We start from the raw sequence: 17878 nt of genomic DNA, 5'->3' as shown, positions 1-17878 counted from the left end.
CAAATCCTTTCCATTTTTCATAATATTCTGTCATTATATTACCTTAATCTATTTTAACCTTATCTTACTATAAAAGAACCTAAAACTTGAAACTTAGATCTTATTTATACCATTTTCTCTGGTTATGAGAAATTGGTTTCTGGACGTTTTTTGGAAGCTGAATGTCCGACGCAGCTGTTGGTGGCCCTTTCCGGGGTGCCTGTGCCAACTGGAATCTGCGTCTCGGCTTCTGAACATTTCGGACGTCAAACAGACTTCCGGAGCAGATTCAGTTTGCCGCTTTTTCGGTTTCTTTGTTTTCGCGACTGTGCGGAACCCGGTTCAACCCGATGGATGGATGGATGGCATTACCGCAGAAATGGATCAAAGCCCCCCATCCAAACAACGACTATCACCACTGCAGGTCAGGGGGGGAAATCCATTTTTATTTTTCTCATCTACAACTGTCTCCTTTATTTTATAGTATGGTCCATTGATGATTGCTTCCGTTTGATGGATCCACGAGAGTCCCTCAGAGCTGGTATTTCTGGAGCAGCTCGCTTTGCCACGCCCGTTTCTTGTTGGGGAATGAGGCGGGCACTCGGATTCTCCGAAAGTCCTCAATGCATTTGCCCAGCTCCAACTGCAGAGCCTTCCTCTCTTCGCCGGGAGGCGGCGGGCCACGCTCCAGCCCGTTCTCCTCAACGCCCACCTGCTTCGCCTCCTCCAGCTTCTGGAGAGGCTTGGAGAAGTCCAAGGTGGTGGGCCGGGGCGGGCCGCACTCTTCAGGGGCCTCCGGCCACGGCAAGGACCCCCAAGATCCCCTGGTTTCCGGGAGGGGGTCTTGATCCGGAGGAGGGAGCAAAGCCGGATCTGGGTCGGGGGAGAAGTTGGCGGAAGAGAAAGGTCTCTCCTGGGTGGCCTCCTTGGAGCTCTGGGGTAGGTCTGGTGGGGCCAGTTCGGTGGTGGCCCCGGCTGGGAGCACGGGGGATCTTTTGAGGGTGGCGGTGGGGGGGTGCTCCGTGGCAGTTGGCGGGGCGGTTGGTGTGGTGCTGGTGGGGATGGTGGACGCTGGAGGAGAGAAGGAAGAGGAAGAAGCAGGAGAAGGAGGAGGAGAAGAAGAGATGAGTAAATAATAATGATGAATATGGGGTCAACCCACTCCTCCTACTTCTTTGTAACCCCCAGCCTCCAGCCTGCCTTCAGTCCCAGCAGGGGAGGGCTTTAGCTTCTCACTGTTCCTTATGCCCAAGACTGGCGCATCTTTATTTTTTGAGGAGGGCATCCCATGGGTCTTAGCTGGAAGCCTTGAACTTCAGATATTCAAACGCACCTGTAACCAGCTTCCCGCCATGTGATTTCCTCCTCTTGAGAATCTTTTGTCCGTCTACTGCGTTTATTTCTCCCAATTTAAACCGTAAAAGGGTGATTTTCTTGAGCATCTCACCTGGAAGCACGGATGCCGCATCTGTCCGGAGGTCCAAAATGGGCTCAGAGGAAGAAGCGAGGCTTTTCCGGACGTCCTTCTCTGGTCCCACCGGTGCTGCAGAAGGCGCCACGCTGAGCCAGAGGCTTCCTGGGGGGGGGGGTATAAATAATAATAAATTACTACTACTACTACTACTACTGAGAGAGAGAGGACTAAGACGAGCCTCTCCCTCCCCAACTTTATTTCCAAGTTGCTGAAAATACATGTAACCAACAATCGTCATATCCAGGCATGTCCAACTTGAAGTCGGCTGCGATCTACAATCCAATATCAAAACTGGCAGGGACCAACCAGGGTAGATTGTTGTTGTTGTTGTTGTTGTTGTTGTTGTTAGGGATAAGGGTTAGAGATAGGGATAGGAGTTAGGGACAGGTATTAGGGATAGCCCCTTCAGGGATCACTGCCTTGCCGTGGCGAAGGGGCTTGAACAACTCAGAGAAGCTATGAACTATGCCAAGGAGGGCACCCAAGATGAACAGGTCATAGTGGAGAGTTTTGGCCAAACGTGATCCACCTGGAGCAGGAACCAGCAAGCCACTCCAGTATCCCTGACAAGAAAACTCCATGGACAAAGACAACAGGCATATAAAAGTTATGACGCTGGAAGATGAGCCCCTCAGGTCGGAAGGCGTCCAACATGCTACTGGGGAAGAGCGGAGGACAAGTACAAGTAGATCCAGAGCTGATGAAGCGGCTGGGCTAAAGCCGAAAGGACACTCAGTTGCGGATATGCCTGGAAGCGAAAGGAAAGTCCAATGCTGTAAAGAAAAATATTGCATAGGAACCTGGAATGTAAGAACCATGAACCTGGGTAAGTTGGATGTGGTCAAAAATGAGATGGCAAGAATAAATATTGACATCCTGGGCATCAGTGAACTAAAATGGACGGGAATGGGCGAATTCAGTTCGGATGACTATCATATCTACTACTGTGGGCAAGAAACCCGTAAAAGAAATGGAGTGGCCCTCATAGTCAACAAAAGAGTGGCGAAAGCTGTACTGGGATACAATCTCAAAAATGATAGAATGATCTCGATACGAATCCAAGGCAGACCTTTTAACATCACAGTAATCCAAGTTTATGCACCAACTACTGGTGCTGAAGAAACTGAAATTGACCAGTTCTATGAAGACTTACAAGACCTTATAGAAGTGACACCAAAGAAGGATGTTCTTCTCATTATAGGGGATTGGAATGCTAAAGTATGGAATCAAGAGATAAAAGGAACAACTGGCAAGTTTGGCCTTGGAGATCAAAATGAAGCAGGAGAAAGACTAATAGAGTTCTGTCAAGAGAACAAGCTGGTCATCACAAACACTCTTTTCCAACAACACAAGAGACGACTCTACACATGGACATCACCAGATGGGCAGCATCGAAATCAGATTGATTATATTCTCTGCAGCCAAAGATGGAGAAGCTCTACACAGTCAGCAAAAACAAGACCTGGAGCTGACTGTGGCTCAGATCATCAGCTTCTTAGAGCAAAATTCAAGCTTAAACTGAAGAAAGTAGGAAAAACCACTGGGCCGGTAAGATACAATCTAAACCAAATCCCTTATGAATACACAGTGGAAGTGAGGAACAGGTTTAAGGATTTAGATTTGCTGGACAGAGTGCCTGAAGAACTATGGGTGGAGGCTCGCAACATTATACAGGAGGCAGCAACGAAAACCATCCCAATGAAAAAGAAATGCAAGAAAGCAAAGTGGCTGTCCAATGAGGCCTTACAAATAGCAGGGGAGAGAAGGCAAGCAAAATGCGAGGGAGATAGTGAAAGATACAGGAAAGTGAATGCAAATTTCCAAAAAATAGCAATGAGAGACAAGAAGGCCTTCTTAAACAAGCAATGCAAAGAAATAGAGGAAAACAACAGAATGGGAAGAACCAGAGATCTGTTCAAGAAAATTGGAGATATGAAAGGAACATTTCGTACAAAGATTACCATAATAAAGGACAAAAGTGGTAAGGACCTAACAGAGGCAGAAGACATCAAGAAGAGGTGGCAAGAATACACAGAGGAATTATACCAGAAGGATATGGATGGCTCGTACACCCCAGGTAGTGTGGTTGCTGACTCTGAGCCAGACATCCTGGAGAGTGAAGTCAAATGGGCCTTAGAAAGCACTGCAAATAACAAGGCCAGTGGAAGTGATGGTATTCCAGCTGAACTATTTAAAATTTTAAAAGATGATGCCGTTAAGGTGCTACACTCAATATGCCAGCAAGTTTGGAAAACTCAGCAGTGGCCAGAGGATTGGAGAAGATCAGTCTACATCCCAATCCCAAAGAAGGGCAGTGCCAAAGAATGCTCCAAATACCACACAATTGCACTCATTTCACAAGCTAGCAAGGTTATGCTTAAAATTCTACAAGGAAGGCTCAAGCAGTATGTGGACCGAGAACTCCCAGAAGTGCAAGCTGGATTTAGAAGAGGCAGAGGAACCAGAGACCAAATTGCAAACATGCGCTGGATTATGGAGAAAGCTAGAGAGTTCCAGAAAGACATCTACTTCTGCTTCATTGACTATGCAAAAGCCTTTGACTGGGTCGACCACAGCAAACTATGGCAAGTTCTTAAAGAAATGGGAGTGCCTGATCACCTCATCTGTCTCCTGAGAAATCTCTATGTGCGACAAGAAGCTACAGTTAGAACTGGATATGGAACAACTGATTGGCTCAAAATTGGGAAAGGAGTACGGCAAGGCTGTATATTGTCTCCCTGCTTATTTAACTTATATGCAGAATTCATCATGCGAAAGGCTGGGCTGGATGAATCCCTAGCGGGAATTAAGATTGCCGGAAGAAATATCAACAACCTCAGATATGCAGATGACACAACCTTGATGGCAGAAAGTGAGGAGGAATTAAAGAACCTCTTAATGAGGGTGAAAGAGGAGAGCGCAAAATATGGTCTGAAGCTCAACATCAAAAAAACGAAGATCATGGCAACTGGTCCCATCACCTCCTGGCAAATAGAAGGGGAAGAAATGGAGGCAGTGATAGATTTTACTTTCTTGGGCTCCATGATCACTGCAGATGGTGACAGCAGCCACGAAACTAAAAGACGCCTGCTTCTTGGGAGAAAAGCAATGTCAAACTTAGACAGCATCTTAAAAAGTAGAGACATCACCTTGCCAACAAAGGTCCGTATAGTACAAGCTATGGTTTTCCCTGTAGTGATGTATGGAAGTGAAAGCTGGACCATAAAGAAGGCTGATCGCCAAAGAATTGATGCTTTTGAATTATGGTGCTGGAGGAGACTCTTGAGAGTCTCATGGACTGCAAGAAGATCCAACCTATCCATTCTTCAGGAAATCAGCCCTGAGTGCTCACTGGAAGGACAGATCGTGAAGCTGAGGCTCCAATACTTTGGCCACCTCATGAGAATAGAAGACTCCCTGGAAAAGACCCTGATGTTGGGAAAGATGGAGGGCACAAGAAGAAGGGGACGACAGAGGACGAGATGGTTGGATAGTGTTCTTGAGGCTACCAGCATGAGTTTGAGCAGACTGCGGGAGGCAGTGGAAGACAGAAGTGCCTGGCGTGCTCTGGTCCATGGGGTCACGAAGAGTCGGACACGACTAAACGACTAAACACCAACAACATTAGGGATAGGGTTATTATTATTATTATTCTCCAGCAGCTCGTCAGCAGGCCGAAGGAGCTATCCTGATGTGAGCGACTGATTTAAAGATTTAAAGATTTAAAATCTCAAGCTGTCGGCGGGGCTGCTAAGAGAGGGGCTTTTTTCCTCTTATAGCTCAGTCCCTTCTCTCAGGCTAATAGGATTATGGGAAGGCAGGAGAAGAAGTGGCCCCAGAGAAGCTGGAATGACCTACTAAAAACACTTGGCGGGTTGAACACAAGGCCCAGCTCTACATCTCTTTTAAGCCAGATTTTTCCTTAATTGAAAAGATCACTGTACACATTTAAAACCGCTGGCAGGAATGTGAAGGTGCTTGTTATGTCAAATTTTATTCTATCTTTATATGTGATTTGTATAATTATTTGGAAAATGCGGAGATGCAGTTAATTGTGGGATATGGTAAGAACTCGTGAAGGAAAGAAGGGAAGAAGTCTGAGGGTTCTAAGAAAGAAAGAGAGAGAGAGAGAGAAAGAAAGAAAGAAAGAAAGAAAGAAAGACACGGAGAGAGCAACAGAGAGAGAAAGAAAGAAAGAATCTGGCTTGCACTTTTTATAGAGACTTGAGAGAAAGAGAAAGAGAAAGTGGAACTCTTCTTACCTGGGAAATGGGGGTGTTCTCCTGACACCTTTTGGGAATCCTGACAAGCTGGAGGACCTGGAGGAAGGAAGAAAGGGAGAGAAAGTAATCAGCAAATGGCAGCTTTAGAGAAGATCAATCTCATAACATAACAATCTCCCATTTCAGTTCCAGCCGGCTGCTATTATTTAAATAAAGGCTGGATAGTGATTTTAGGAATTCCTGTTGCTGTTTTGAAACACACTGGTATCTTCTTCTTCTTGTATTAAATGCTTTATTGGAAATAATAATAATAATAATAATAATAATAATAATAATAATGTAATTTATTATTTCTACACTGCCCATCTGCCTAGGTTTCCCCAACCCCTCTGGGGAAATTAAAGAAAAGTGTATGAAAACCCCAAACGAAAATACCAAAGAATATCAATATTTGCTCAATCCATTCTTGTTAAATTCCTAGGACCTCCTGCCACCTCACCATGTATTTCCTGATCTGATAAACTATTAATCTCTATTTTCTCCCTTTTTAGATTGCTTTTTCAAACTTCAAAAAAAGGCAAAAAATCAAAGTTATCCGTCTTAAAAAATAGACAACAAAAAATTATCTCTATTTTCTTTTTAATAATCTTTGCCAATGTTATATTCTCCTATATTTGCACATCCAAACACAGTTGTTCGAACATTGCCGCTGATGTCATCTTACTGCAATAATCCTCTAGTTTTCTGAACACGTCCCATTTTTTAATAAATCTCAGTATTACCTCTGTTTTTGTCATTTTTGCAAACTCCAACGACTTACTTTGCCACTCTCATTTTGTTGGGATTTTCTCTCCCTTCCAATTCGTTGCGATGAATATTCTTGCTGCTTCCATCGCATACAAGAATATTCCTTTTTGCATTTTTTTGGTATGTCTGGGCCTGGAATCCCCAGGAGAAAATGGAAAACTGAATAAATATTATTATTATTATTATTTTTAAAAAATCAAATTGATGAAAGCCGCGTCAAGCCGACCACGCGCTTTCTTAGCATCCTATACCCTTTTAAAAAATGCAGGCTCTTCTAGGTTTTTTTTAATGGGTTGTTGGTTTCGTTTTGATTTTATGCATTTGGTATTTTATGCAAACCACTCCGAGACCTTCGGGTATCAGGCAGTATGGAAATTAAATAAATAATAATAATAATAATAATACTTGTCTATGATTTGTGCTAGAACAAAGCAATGATCTTTAATAATAATAATAATAATAATAGGCAAAGTTAACAGAGAAACCGAGAAACTGTCCTGATCAAACCTTTATTAGAAAATGGGGCATGTATAAAAAATATCTCATGGATTATTGTAGGTATATGGTGTCTGTGGCAGCCTTTGAAGAACTTCTGTGATCCAAGATCAGATATTATCGTCAAAATTCAACTGAGAGAACAGAAATACATAGTGCGTTAGACAAAGAAATGTTGAGAGACGATAGAACGTGATGTAATGGAACAAATATCCCAATTTTCCTTTTTGTTATGGACAAACCTGGTTTTACTTTTTAATTTTTTTTCCAGATCAGGACAATCTTTTATTTGCATCAGCCGCTAGCCATAGCATTAAAGTACTGAAGATAGAAGTTGAAACCTGATGGTACAAAATGCCTTTTGGAGGTTTACATCAACAATCAAATAATAGATCTTATAAAAAATAAATAAGAATAAGAATAAGAATAAGAATACTTGTCTATGAGACGTGCTAGAACAAAGCAGTGATCTTAATAATAATAATAATAATAATAATAATAATGATAATAATACTTGTCTATGAGATGTGCTAGAACAAAGAAATGATCAATAATAATAATAGGCAAAGTTAACAGAGAAACCGTGAAACCGCCCTGATCAAACCGCCCTGATCATCTTTTAGATTTAGGGGAGCTAGTCTCAAACGTTTATTGGGGGAGACCTAGGTTTTTTTGTGGGGGGAGTTATTTGTCCTGTCTTCACGCTTTTTATGATGGAGGACCGCTGTAGCCACCCCCAACGACACGCTCAAGATGGAGGGGGAGGGAACAGCTGCAGTCGCCTGCGGTTCCTGCGCAATGTTTGCCACCTTGCCAAAGGTTGCAGGCAGCTTTACCTGCAGCAATTGCATGTTGATTGCCCTCTTAAAAGACAAAGTCCAGCAACTGGAGGAACGTGTAGCTACGCTCCAAAGAATTAGAGAGCTGCAGCTCTTCTTGGAAGCAACAGAGCACACCGTCTCCACCAAGGAGGAGACAGGGGACTCCCCTGAGAAGGAGGCTAGTTCACCAACACAGGAGCCAGATATATGGAGAAACGTGACTCAAAGAAGTAGGAGGCCCAGGGTTCGCTCTGATTGTTTAGAAATACACAATCGCTTTGAGGTCCTCTCCCCTAGCATGGAAGACGAAGAGCAGACTCCATTTGAGGATCTCTCCCTCATTACACTCGATCAGGTATATGAAGACGAGCAGCAAAGTCAGTCCTCAGGGAATGTGCAGGCGACGTTGGAACGGACAGCTCACGGAAGAACCCCGACCAAACCTAAGAGGAGGCATGTAGTGGTGATAGGGGATTCCCTACTGAGGGGAACAGAAGCAGTGATCTGTGGGCCTGACAAGATGTCTCGGGAAGTGTGCTATCTCCCCGGGGCTAAGATCCAAGATGTAACTGAACGACTGCAAGGAATCATAAAACCCACTGACAAATACCCCTTCCTCTTGGTTCATGTGGGAACCAATGACACTGCAAGCAATAGCCTCCAGAAGATCACAAGAGATTACGAGGCTCTGGGCAGGAAATTGAAGCAATTAAATGCACAAATTGTCATTTCATCTGTCCTCCCAGTTGAACGACGTGACCCAGGGAGAGAGGGAAAAATAGTGGAAGTGAACAGCTGGCTTCGCAAATGGTGTAAACAGGAACGGTTTGGATTCTTAGATCACGGACTGCAGTTTCTTGAAGATGGACTTCTGGCAAGCGATGGGCTGCACCTCACAACGGTTGGGAGAAATGTTTTTGCCAAAAATCTCAGAAACCTCATCAGGAGGGCTTTAAACTGACTAATGTGGGGGAGGGAGACAGTGCTCCTGAAGGTAGGAGTCTATCAATTGATGAAGATGATCATATGTCATTGACCAAATGGAGCAAACAGCACGCAGACCTAGTGGTGGGAGGAAAAAAATCCTTAAATAAGAGACACGGGGGAATGATTAATGGACTTCAATGTCTGTACACTAATGCGCAAAGCATGGGAAATAAACAAGATGAGCTTGAGCTCTTGGTACAGCAAACTAAATATGACATAATAGGCATCACTGAAACCTGGTGGGATAAGTCCCACGATTGGAATGTAATAATGGGGGGATAGAATCTATTTCAGAGAAACAGACCAGACAAGAAAGGAGGAGGAGTGGCGTCATATGTCAGGGATGTGTATACCTGTGAAGAGATCCAAGATTTAGAACCTCAAAGCCAAAGTGAGAGCATTTGGGTCAAAATTAAGGGAGAGAAGAATAACAGTGACCTCATTGTGGGAGTTTACTATAGATCCCCAAGCCAAACGGAGGACATAGATGATGCCTTCCTGGAACAGATGGCCAAGCATGCAAAAGGAAGGGAGATAGTAGTTATGGGGGACTTCAATTACCCGGATATTTGTTGGATGTCAAACTCAGCCAAGAGCATAAGGTCAAACAGATTCCTCACTGGCCTTGCAGACAACTTCATTGTCCAGAAAGTAGGAGAAGCAACAAGAGGAACAGACATTTTAGATCTGGTCCTAACCAATGTTGATGACCTGGTTAGTGGGGTAGAAGTGGAAGGATCATTAGGCGCGAGTGATCATGCTCTTCTGAAGTTTACTATACAGCGGAAAGGAGCAGCCAAGCATACTAGGACTCAATTTCTTGACTTTAAGAAACCCGACTTCATAAAACTTAGGGAAGTGCTGGGTGAGATCCCATGGACAGTAATACTAAAAGGAAAGGGAGTTCATGATGGCTGGGAGTTTGTTAGGAGGGAGATAGTAAAAGCACAACGTCAGGCAATACCAATGAGACGGAAACATGGAAGGTGCCTAAAGAAGCCAGGGTGGCTATCTAAAGAACTTTTAACTGAGTTAAGATTAAAAAAGGATGTGTACAAAAAATGGAAAAGGGGGGAAACCACCAAAGAGGAATTCAAACAAATAGCCAGCACGTGTAGACACAAAGTCAGAAAAGCTAAAGCACAGAATGAACTCAGGCTTGCTAGAGAGGTTAAAAGCAACAAAAAAGGCTTTTATGGGTATGTTTGTAGCAAAAGGAAGAACAAAGAAACAGTGGGGTCACTCAGAGGAGAAGATGGTGAAATGCAAACAGGGGACACAGAAAGGGCTGAACTCCTCAATGCCTTCTTTGCCTCAGTCTTCTCCGATAAAGAAAACAATGCCCGACTTGAAGAATTTGGAGCAAATGATTTAGCAGAGGAAACACAGCCCAGAATAACTAAGGAGATAGTACAAGAATACTTGGCTAGTTTAGATGTATTCAAGTCTCCAGGGCCAGATGAACTGCATCCAAGAGTATTAAAAGAACTGGCAGATGTGATCTCAGAACCACTGGCAGTCATCTTTGAGAATTCCTGGAGAACAGGCGAAGTCCCGGCAGACTGGAGGAGGGCAAATGTTGTCCCTATTTTCAAAAAGGGGAAAAGAGAGGACCCAAATAATTACTGCCCAGTCAGTCTGACATCAATACCAGGGAAGATTCTGGAGCAGATCATTAAGCAAACAGTCTGTGAGCACCTAGAAAGGAATGCTGTCATCACCAATAGTCAGCATGGATTTCTGAAAAATAAGTCATGTCAGACTAACCTGATCTCGTTTTTTGACAGAATTACAAGCCTGGTAGATGAAGGGAACGCAGTGGATGTAGCCTACCTTGATTTCAGCAAGGCATTTGACGAGGTGCCCCATAACATTCTTGTAAAGAAGCTGGTAAAATGCGGTCTTGACTATGCTACCACTCAGTGGATTTGTAACTGGCTGACTGACCGAACCCAAAGGGTGCTCATCAATGGTTCCTCTTCATCCTGGAGAAGAGTGACTAGTGGGGTGCCACAGGGTTCTGTCTTGGGCCCGGTCTTATTCAACATCTTTATCAACGACTTGGATGATGGACTCATAGAATCACAGAGTTGGAAGAGACCACAAGGGCCATCGAGTCCAACCCCCTACCAAGCAAGGGCATCCTGATCAAATTTGCAGATGACACCAAACTGGGAGGGGTGGCTAACACCCCAGAGGACAGGATCACACTTCAAAACGACCTTGACAGATTAGAGAACTGGGCCAAAACAAACAAGATGAATTTTAACAGGGAGAAATGTAAAGTATTGCACTTGGGCAAAAAAAATGAGAGGCACAAATACAAGGTGGGGGACACCTGGCTTGAGAGCAGTACATGTGAAAAGGATCTAGGAGTCTTGGTTGACCACAAATTTGACATGAGCCAACAGTGTGACGTGGTAGCTAAAAAAGCCAATGCAATTCTGGGCTGCATCAATAGGAGTATAGCATCTAGATCAAGGGAAGTAATAGTGCCACTGTATTCTGCTCTGGTCAGACCTCACCTGGAGTACTGTGTCCAGTTCTGGGCACCACAGTTCAAGAAGGACACTGACAAACTGGAACGTGTCCAGAGGAGGGCAACCAAAATGGTCAAAGGCCTGGAAACGATGCCTTATGAGGAACGGCTAAGGGAGCTGGGCATGTTTAGCCTGGAGAAGAGGAGGTTAAGGGGTGATATGATAGCCATGTTCAAATATATAAAAGGATGTCACATAGAGGAGGGAGAAAGGTTGTTTTCTGCTGCTCCAGAGAAGCGGACACGGAGCAATGGATCCAAACTACAAGAAAGAAGATTCCACCTAAACATTAAGAAGAACTTCCTGACAGTGGTATTTGCTGCCAAGGCATGTGGTGGAGTCTCCTTCTTTGGAGGTCTTTAAGCAAAGGCTTGACAACCATATGTCAGGAGTGCTCTGATGGTGTTTCCTGCTTGGCAAGGGGTTGGACTCGATGGCCCTTGTGGTCTCTTCCAACTCTATGATTCTATGATTCAAACCTTTATTAGAAAATGGGACATGTATAAAAAATATCTCATGGATTATTGTAGTGATATGGTGCCTGTGGCGTCCGCCATGTTGCCTCACTAGAAATCCCCGTATGATGTGTCTTGTGCAGTTGAACCAATCACGCAAGATTCATTCCCTATTCATAGATCTAGAACACTGACAATAGAAATCCAGGGACATGAAATGAAATCCGGGGACAGATTTGTAAACCCCGAGACTGTCCCTGGGAAATGCCGACATCTGGCCCCGGAAACGGGGGATTAGGCCCCCGAAAGAGACTTTGGACATAAGGGGTGTCGGGAAAGGCATACGATATTGAACTTGCGTTACCCCCGTATACCCCTCCCCATTTGCGACGTGCTAGTGATGTCGTGATGATGTCTCAACGATGCTATGTGAAGTGTACAGTGGTACTTTGATTTAAGACCGTAATCCATTCCGGAAGTCCGGTCTTAAAACGAAGCGGACTTAAAACAAAGCATGCTTTCCCATAGAAAGTAATTGAAAATGGATTAATCCGTTCTAAACAATGGAAAACACCTGCTAAGACAGCAATTTAACATGAATTTTACTGCCTGAGACCATATATCCATAAAATGAAGGCAATAATCAATGTAAAGGTAAAGGTAAAGGTAAAGGGACCCCTGACCACTAGGTCCAGTCGTGGCCGACTCTGGGGTTGCGGCGCTCATCTCGCTTTATTGGCCAAGGGAGCCTGTGTACAGCTTCCGGGTCATGAGTAAGCCACTTCTGGTGAACCAGAGGAGCGCATGGAAACGCCGTTTACCTTCCCGCTGGAGCAGTACCTATTTATCTCCTTGCACTTTGACGTGCTTTCGAACTGCTAGGTTGGCAGGTGCAGGGACCGAGCAACGGGAGCTCACCCTGTCGCGGGGATTCGAACTGCTGACCTTCTGATTGGCAAGTCCTAGGCTCTGTGGTTTAACCCACAGCGCCACTTGTGTCCCTATAATAATCAAAGTACTGTGCTATAAAGTAAATAAGACAGTAGTGTAGATGAAGAAAATTAACATTTTTTTTCTTACGTGCACTGATGATAGTCATTGTTTGGATGGGGGGCTTTTATCCATTTCTGCAGCCAGACAATCAACCAGTTCCACACAGTCACAAAAACAAGTCACAAAAACGAAATCACAAGCCACAGTCACAGATCAGTCCCATAAAACGAAGTCACAGTCAAAAAGCTGAAAAAGCCACACAAACCAAAATGCAAAAAAATTAGCAAAAACTAAACTTCCAAATATCACCTCTGTGTTGCCTGGGTGCTCGAGACTCAACAGCTGGCAGACTCAACAGGAAGCCTCTGATTAGCAGCGAGGGACTCAATTAACAAACGAAACACACTCAACAGGAACCAGATGATGAAAAGCAACCCCTAAAACAGCAGCCGGGCCCGACTTATATCAAAAAAATGACTCAGCCCGGAGCAGTCATTTCCGGGTTGCAATTGGACTTAGTCCAAAACGGAGTTATAATAGACTGGACTTTAGTCAAGGTACCACTGTATTCTGGGGGGAAGAAGGAAGTTTTAAAAGTTGACATCGCCCCGTGCACGGGGTTCTTACTCCTGGGGGGACCTGTGGCGCAACAGTAAGAATCATGGTCTACTGATCACTGTTTTGCTCCAAATTACCGGGCTGGGACTTCCTCCTTTTACTGACCGCATGGACCCATGGGGCACAAGTGCCCCGGTGAGCTAGGCTGTCAAGGAGTCACTCACCCTGGAATTTCCCCCCTTTACATGACATATACATGATGTATCTGTGATGGGTGCATGGTGCTTCCCCAGGGGAGAAAGGGAGAACTGATAAAAGAGGGAGCATCCCTTTGTTTGGGGTGCGAGTCCTGTTGCAACTGTCTTTCGAATCAAGACCACCGTTTTGCTCCTATATTCCTGGCAGGCATCTCGGTTTGGTGATCCGAGGGAATTCCCCTCGGCAAAATGGATACATCATCACAGACACTCCCCACATGTCACAGCGTCCAAGTCCATGATTCAGAGAAAGCCGGGGAGGAGGGTTGCGCTACTCAGAAGGCTCCAGAGAGGGTTCAGTTCGGGAAGCGAGGGAGGAGAGGCCAGAGGGTTTGTTGGTTTGTCTACACTCTACAGGGAGGATCGAGGGAGGGTCGCTTTTGCGTGTGTTTGGGTTCGGCTCGGCCGGAGCGTCACTCACGGTAGAAGACGTATTCGGCGTACGAGGTCCAGATCTTGCCATCTGCCGGCTCGACGGTGCAGGTCCCCGTCGAATTGCTGGCCACCATCTGGAACCCGGCGCCGGCCAGCCGGTCAAAGGCTTGCTCCAGGAATGTGAACTTGAGGTAGTAGCGGGACGTGTAGCACCCCGGCGCCCGGTTGGGGTCCCGACTCTCGTTTAGCGCCTCACCGAAGACCTCCCTGGCCAGTGCTGTCTTGCCGCAGACCGTGATCCTTGCCACCCGGCGAAATTTGGTGTCTGCCTGGCCATCCCGGCCCAGGGCGTATGAGCCCCGGTAGGCGATGGTGATGAAGCCGGGTATCCTTGTGCTTTGTCCGTCAGGCAAGATTCCCAGGGCGTCAGGCCCAGGGGAAAGATCCTCGGAGTCACTTTGGCCCTCCTCGTCTGAGTCCTGCTGGCCGGTTTTGGGCGCCAATGTCCGGGCCAGCTCAGGGAGTTGGAAGTACTCGGCTTCGCGCCGCAGCCGGCCCCTCTCCGGGAAGTTTTCCGGCAGCACGAGGCACCGGTCTCTCATGTAGTCGAGGATGTAGCGGAAGAGGAAGCCATCTCGGTCGACGAAGACGCGGTTCTTGCTGTCGCGGGCCAAGGGCCGGGCACCGTTGTGGGCGAACATCTCCCAGAGCAACGAGTTAGGGACGCTCAGCAGAGTGCTGCGGCGAGTCAGGTAGACTTGACCGCCAACGTTCAGCTCCACAATCTCCGGGAAGTCTGAGCCAGGTTGGGCACTGCCACCGCCGGGGTCTGCCAAGGCCATTTCCTACTCACCTGAAAAAGAACCAGCCAGAGAAGAGGCATTAGGGCGGCCAGATGCTGCGACCCGCAGGCCGTTTGAATGAACAAATGAATATTTGCGTCAGCCATCAGCCAGTGCTGGATTTATGTATAAGCTCAACAAGCTGTAGCTTAGGGCCCCACTCTCTTGGGGGGTCCCCGGAAAAATTTAAAAGAAAAACAACTGGATGCACATTTCCAAAATATAAGATAAAAAAACAAATAAAAGTATTGTAATTTAGATCATGTTTGTGTGCTGTTTGTATACACAGTATACAGTATAATGAATTGCAATAAAATTATACAATTGAATAGGTATTGGGTAGATGCATTAATATAATTAGTCCTGTTGAATAATTTTTTTATGGACAGGCGTGTATAGTATTGGCATTATTTATGAATGGGACATATTACTAGAAATACCATATTTTACACTCACTAAGTGTCACAAGGACACAAAGGTCTGCTGTCCCCATGAACAGTGTGGACTACAATGGTGATATTGATGCTATATAAAAAAACGCCATCAAACCTCACTCTGCTTGTCAATATTCGGAGGATGCCAGAAAGGCCGAACCTTTCCGTAAAAAAGGCTTTTATTATTCCTTTTTGTTTGTTTATTTATTTTATTTATTATTTTATTATTCCAGCGCCAAGGGCCTTCTGGTGGTTCCCTCACTGCGGGAAGCGAAGTTACAGGGATCCAGGCAAAGGGCTTTCTCTGTAGTGGCACGCCCACCCACCAGATGTCAAAGGAAAAAACAAAAAAAAACTACCAGACTTTTAGGAGACATCTGAAGGCAGCCTTGTTTAGGGAAGCTTTTAATGTTTAATAGATTATTGTATTTTAATATTTTGTTGGAAGCCGCCCAGAGTGGCTGGGGATATGCAGCCAGATGGGCAGGGTAGAAATGATAAATTATTATTATTCCAAATAGGAAACTGCCTTGTATTAACTACAATTGCATTGTACAGGTTATAACACTTAATTACACATTAATAAAGCTATTTAGAATTATTAGTCATTTGCCTCATAGATCATCTATTATTCTTTCATGTTATAGCACATTTCTAGAGAGTAAACTAAGAGTCTTTGTAAATGGTGTTTCTAAAGGAACTTTTGTTATTGCCCAATGGGTTTGCATTATTAAGTTTATGAATAAAAATAATTCAGCACAGGCGGATTTAAGCGCCCAGCCACCCCCACCCTGCCCTCCGCCTTGAGCCGGCCTGCAAAAGAGCCACGTGTCCCGTCGTCACGTGTGATCTACACAGGGCCGAGTCTCCCAAGAAGAGGGGATTTTGCGCCGCGTCCCAAGCGGCTCCCCCCCTCGGGTCGCTTCGTTCCTCGCGCAGGATGCGGCCGCACCCGTCGGAACGCCCTGACGCGCGCACAGACTCCGGGCAGGCGAAAGGGTGCAGCGCGCGTGTGAATGGCGGCGAGCTTGGGGTGCCTTTCTTTCTTGCCCCCTCGAGGAACTGCTCCCACAACTCGGGGTTCCACCCAGGACTTGTGGGGCAGAGAGTTCCTGGCATCCTGCTGTGCAAAAGACCCCGTGGGAAAGAGCTGGGGAAGACCGAGGGGGCGCCGGTTTGGGTCAACATGCTCCGCCGCCGCCCCGCACCCACCCAGCAACGCGCGTCCGCTCCCACCTTGCCAGCGGCTGGTCCTCTCCAAAGCGAGCGCGCCCAAGCGGCACCCTAGGAACCGCCGCGGGTGCTCATCCCGCCTCGGCCCCCCTCCTACTGGAGCCGCTACCCCCGCTCCACACCGGTTTGGGTTCATATGCCCCAACCCCCGCCCCCACCGAATTCTCTCCTTTTGGATGCGCCAAACGCGCGTCCGGTCCCACCTTTCCTACCGGTCCTCTCCAAAGCGAGCGCGCCCACGCGGCAGCCTAGGATTTGCCGCCGCCGCCGCTGCTCGTCCCTCCTTGCCTCCCCCCACGGGAGCGGCTAGCCCCGCGCCGCCCCCGAGCTGGGCGCATCCAGAATGGGGAGCCAGGAGGGATGGAGAGGCGCGCCGTGCGACTCAGCGGCGAGGGCGCGTAGATGGCTAGCGGCCTGCAACGTCCACGCTCCGCGCTCGCCCCCGCGACCCCGGCGCGCCTCCTCTAGCCCCCAGCAGGGTCTGGCCCCGTTTTTATCCGCTGTAAGCCTCGGCAACCCCCTCCCTCGCCCCCTCCGATCGCTGACGGCACGCTTTTCTCCGCGCTAACTGGGCTAGGACTTGGGGTTACGGATAGGAATAGGGGTTTAGGATAGCGATTAGGGATGTACAAAATTTTATTTATTTTATAGCTCGGTGTCTGGAGGATCACTTTTGTTTGAGGGATCAGCGGTCTCGTTAGAGGATAATTCACCTTCAAATGGCAGTTTTCAAAAAAATCTTTAAAAACCAATTTAATATTTTTTAAAAAAACACCTCTTTGCATTTTAAAAATCCGATTTTCATTTTAAAAAATCTGGGTCCTGGGCATGGAAATCGTTTCCTTTCAGGTGATGGGAATGGCCACCCATTTATCATCTCCCAAGATTTTTTTATTTTATAGTATGGTCCATGGAGGATCGCTTTTGTTTTAGGGAGCAAAATTAGAGAGCAAATTCTTTTAAAAAGTAAAATAAAAAATTTATTGCATTTTTTCTTAATTTATAAACAATAACCAAAAAAAGTGAAAATAAATTAATCCCACATATATAAAAAATAAAGTAATGCATTTAAGAAAAGATGGAAAAGAAAAAGAATATAAAAGATTGTTTTCGTTTGATGGATTAACGTCTCATTAGAAAGCAAAATTATTTTCTTTTTTTTACAAAATAGTCTATTGCATTTTTTAAAATTTTACAAACAATAACAAAAAAGTGAAAATAAATTAATCCTTATACCCACATACGCGAGAAATAAAGTAATTTTGTTTAAGAAAAAAGGGATAAGGAAAATAATATAAAAGATTGCTTTTGTTTGAGGGATTGACGGTCTCTTTAGAGAGCAAAATCCTTTTTTTTAAAAGAATCCTTAGTGCATTTTTTAAAAATTTTTTTAGAAACAGCGGGT

The 17878-nt window shown here is 45.6% G+C and overlaps 1 protein-coding gene across 4 annotated transcripts; it reads right to left on the bottom strand.

The window, feature by feature from the left end:
• Positions 1-404: 404 nt before the first annotated feature.
• On the bottom strand, positions 405-17401 carry LOC308468283 (BTB/POZ domain-containing protein KCTD16-like). 4 transcript variants are annotated; one of them, XM_080990376.1, is made up of 5 exons: positions 16677-17401; positions 14011-14817; positions 5716-5772; positions 1427-1555; positions 405-1050 (listed from the first exon to the last, which is right to left on the bottom strand). In XM_080990376.1, the coding sequence occupies exons 2-5, from the start codon at positions 14804-14806 to the stop codon at positions 512-514; spliced, it is 1521 nt and encodes a 506-aa protein (XP_080846502.1). In that variant the 5' UTR covers positions 14807-14817; positions 16677-17401; the 3' UTR covers positions 405-511. The 4 variants fall into 4 exon arrangements, with proteins under 4 accessions (XP_080846502.1, XP_080846504.1, XP_080846503.1 ...); XM_080990378.1 differs by having other exon boundaries at positions 16686-17401; XM_080990377.1 differs by lacking the exon at positions 16677-17401 and adding an exon at positions 16477-16656.
• Between the last annotated feature and the right edge of the window lie 477 nt (positions 17402-17878).

This window comes from Podarcis pityusensis (genome assembly GCF_964106645.2).
Source record: "Podarcis pityusensis genome assembly, chromosome: Z".
Classification (NCBI taxonomy): domain Eukaryota; kingdom Metazoa; phylum Chordata; class Lepidosauria; order Squamata; family Lacertidae; genus Podarcis; species Podarcis pityusensis.
This window is presented reverse-complemented; position numbering and strand designations above follow the sequence as displayed.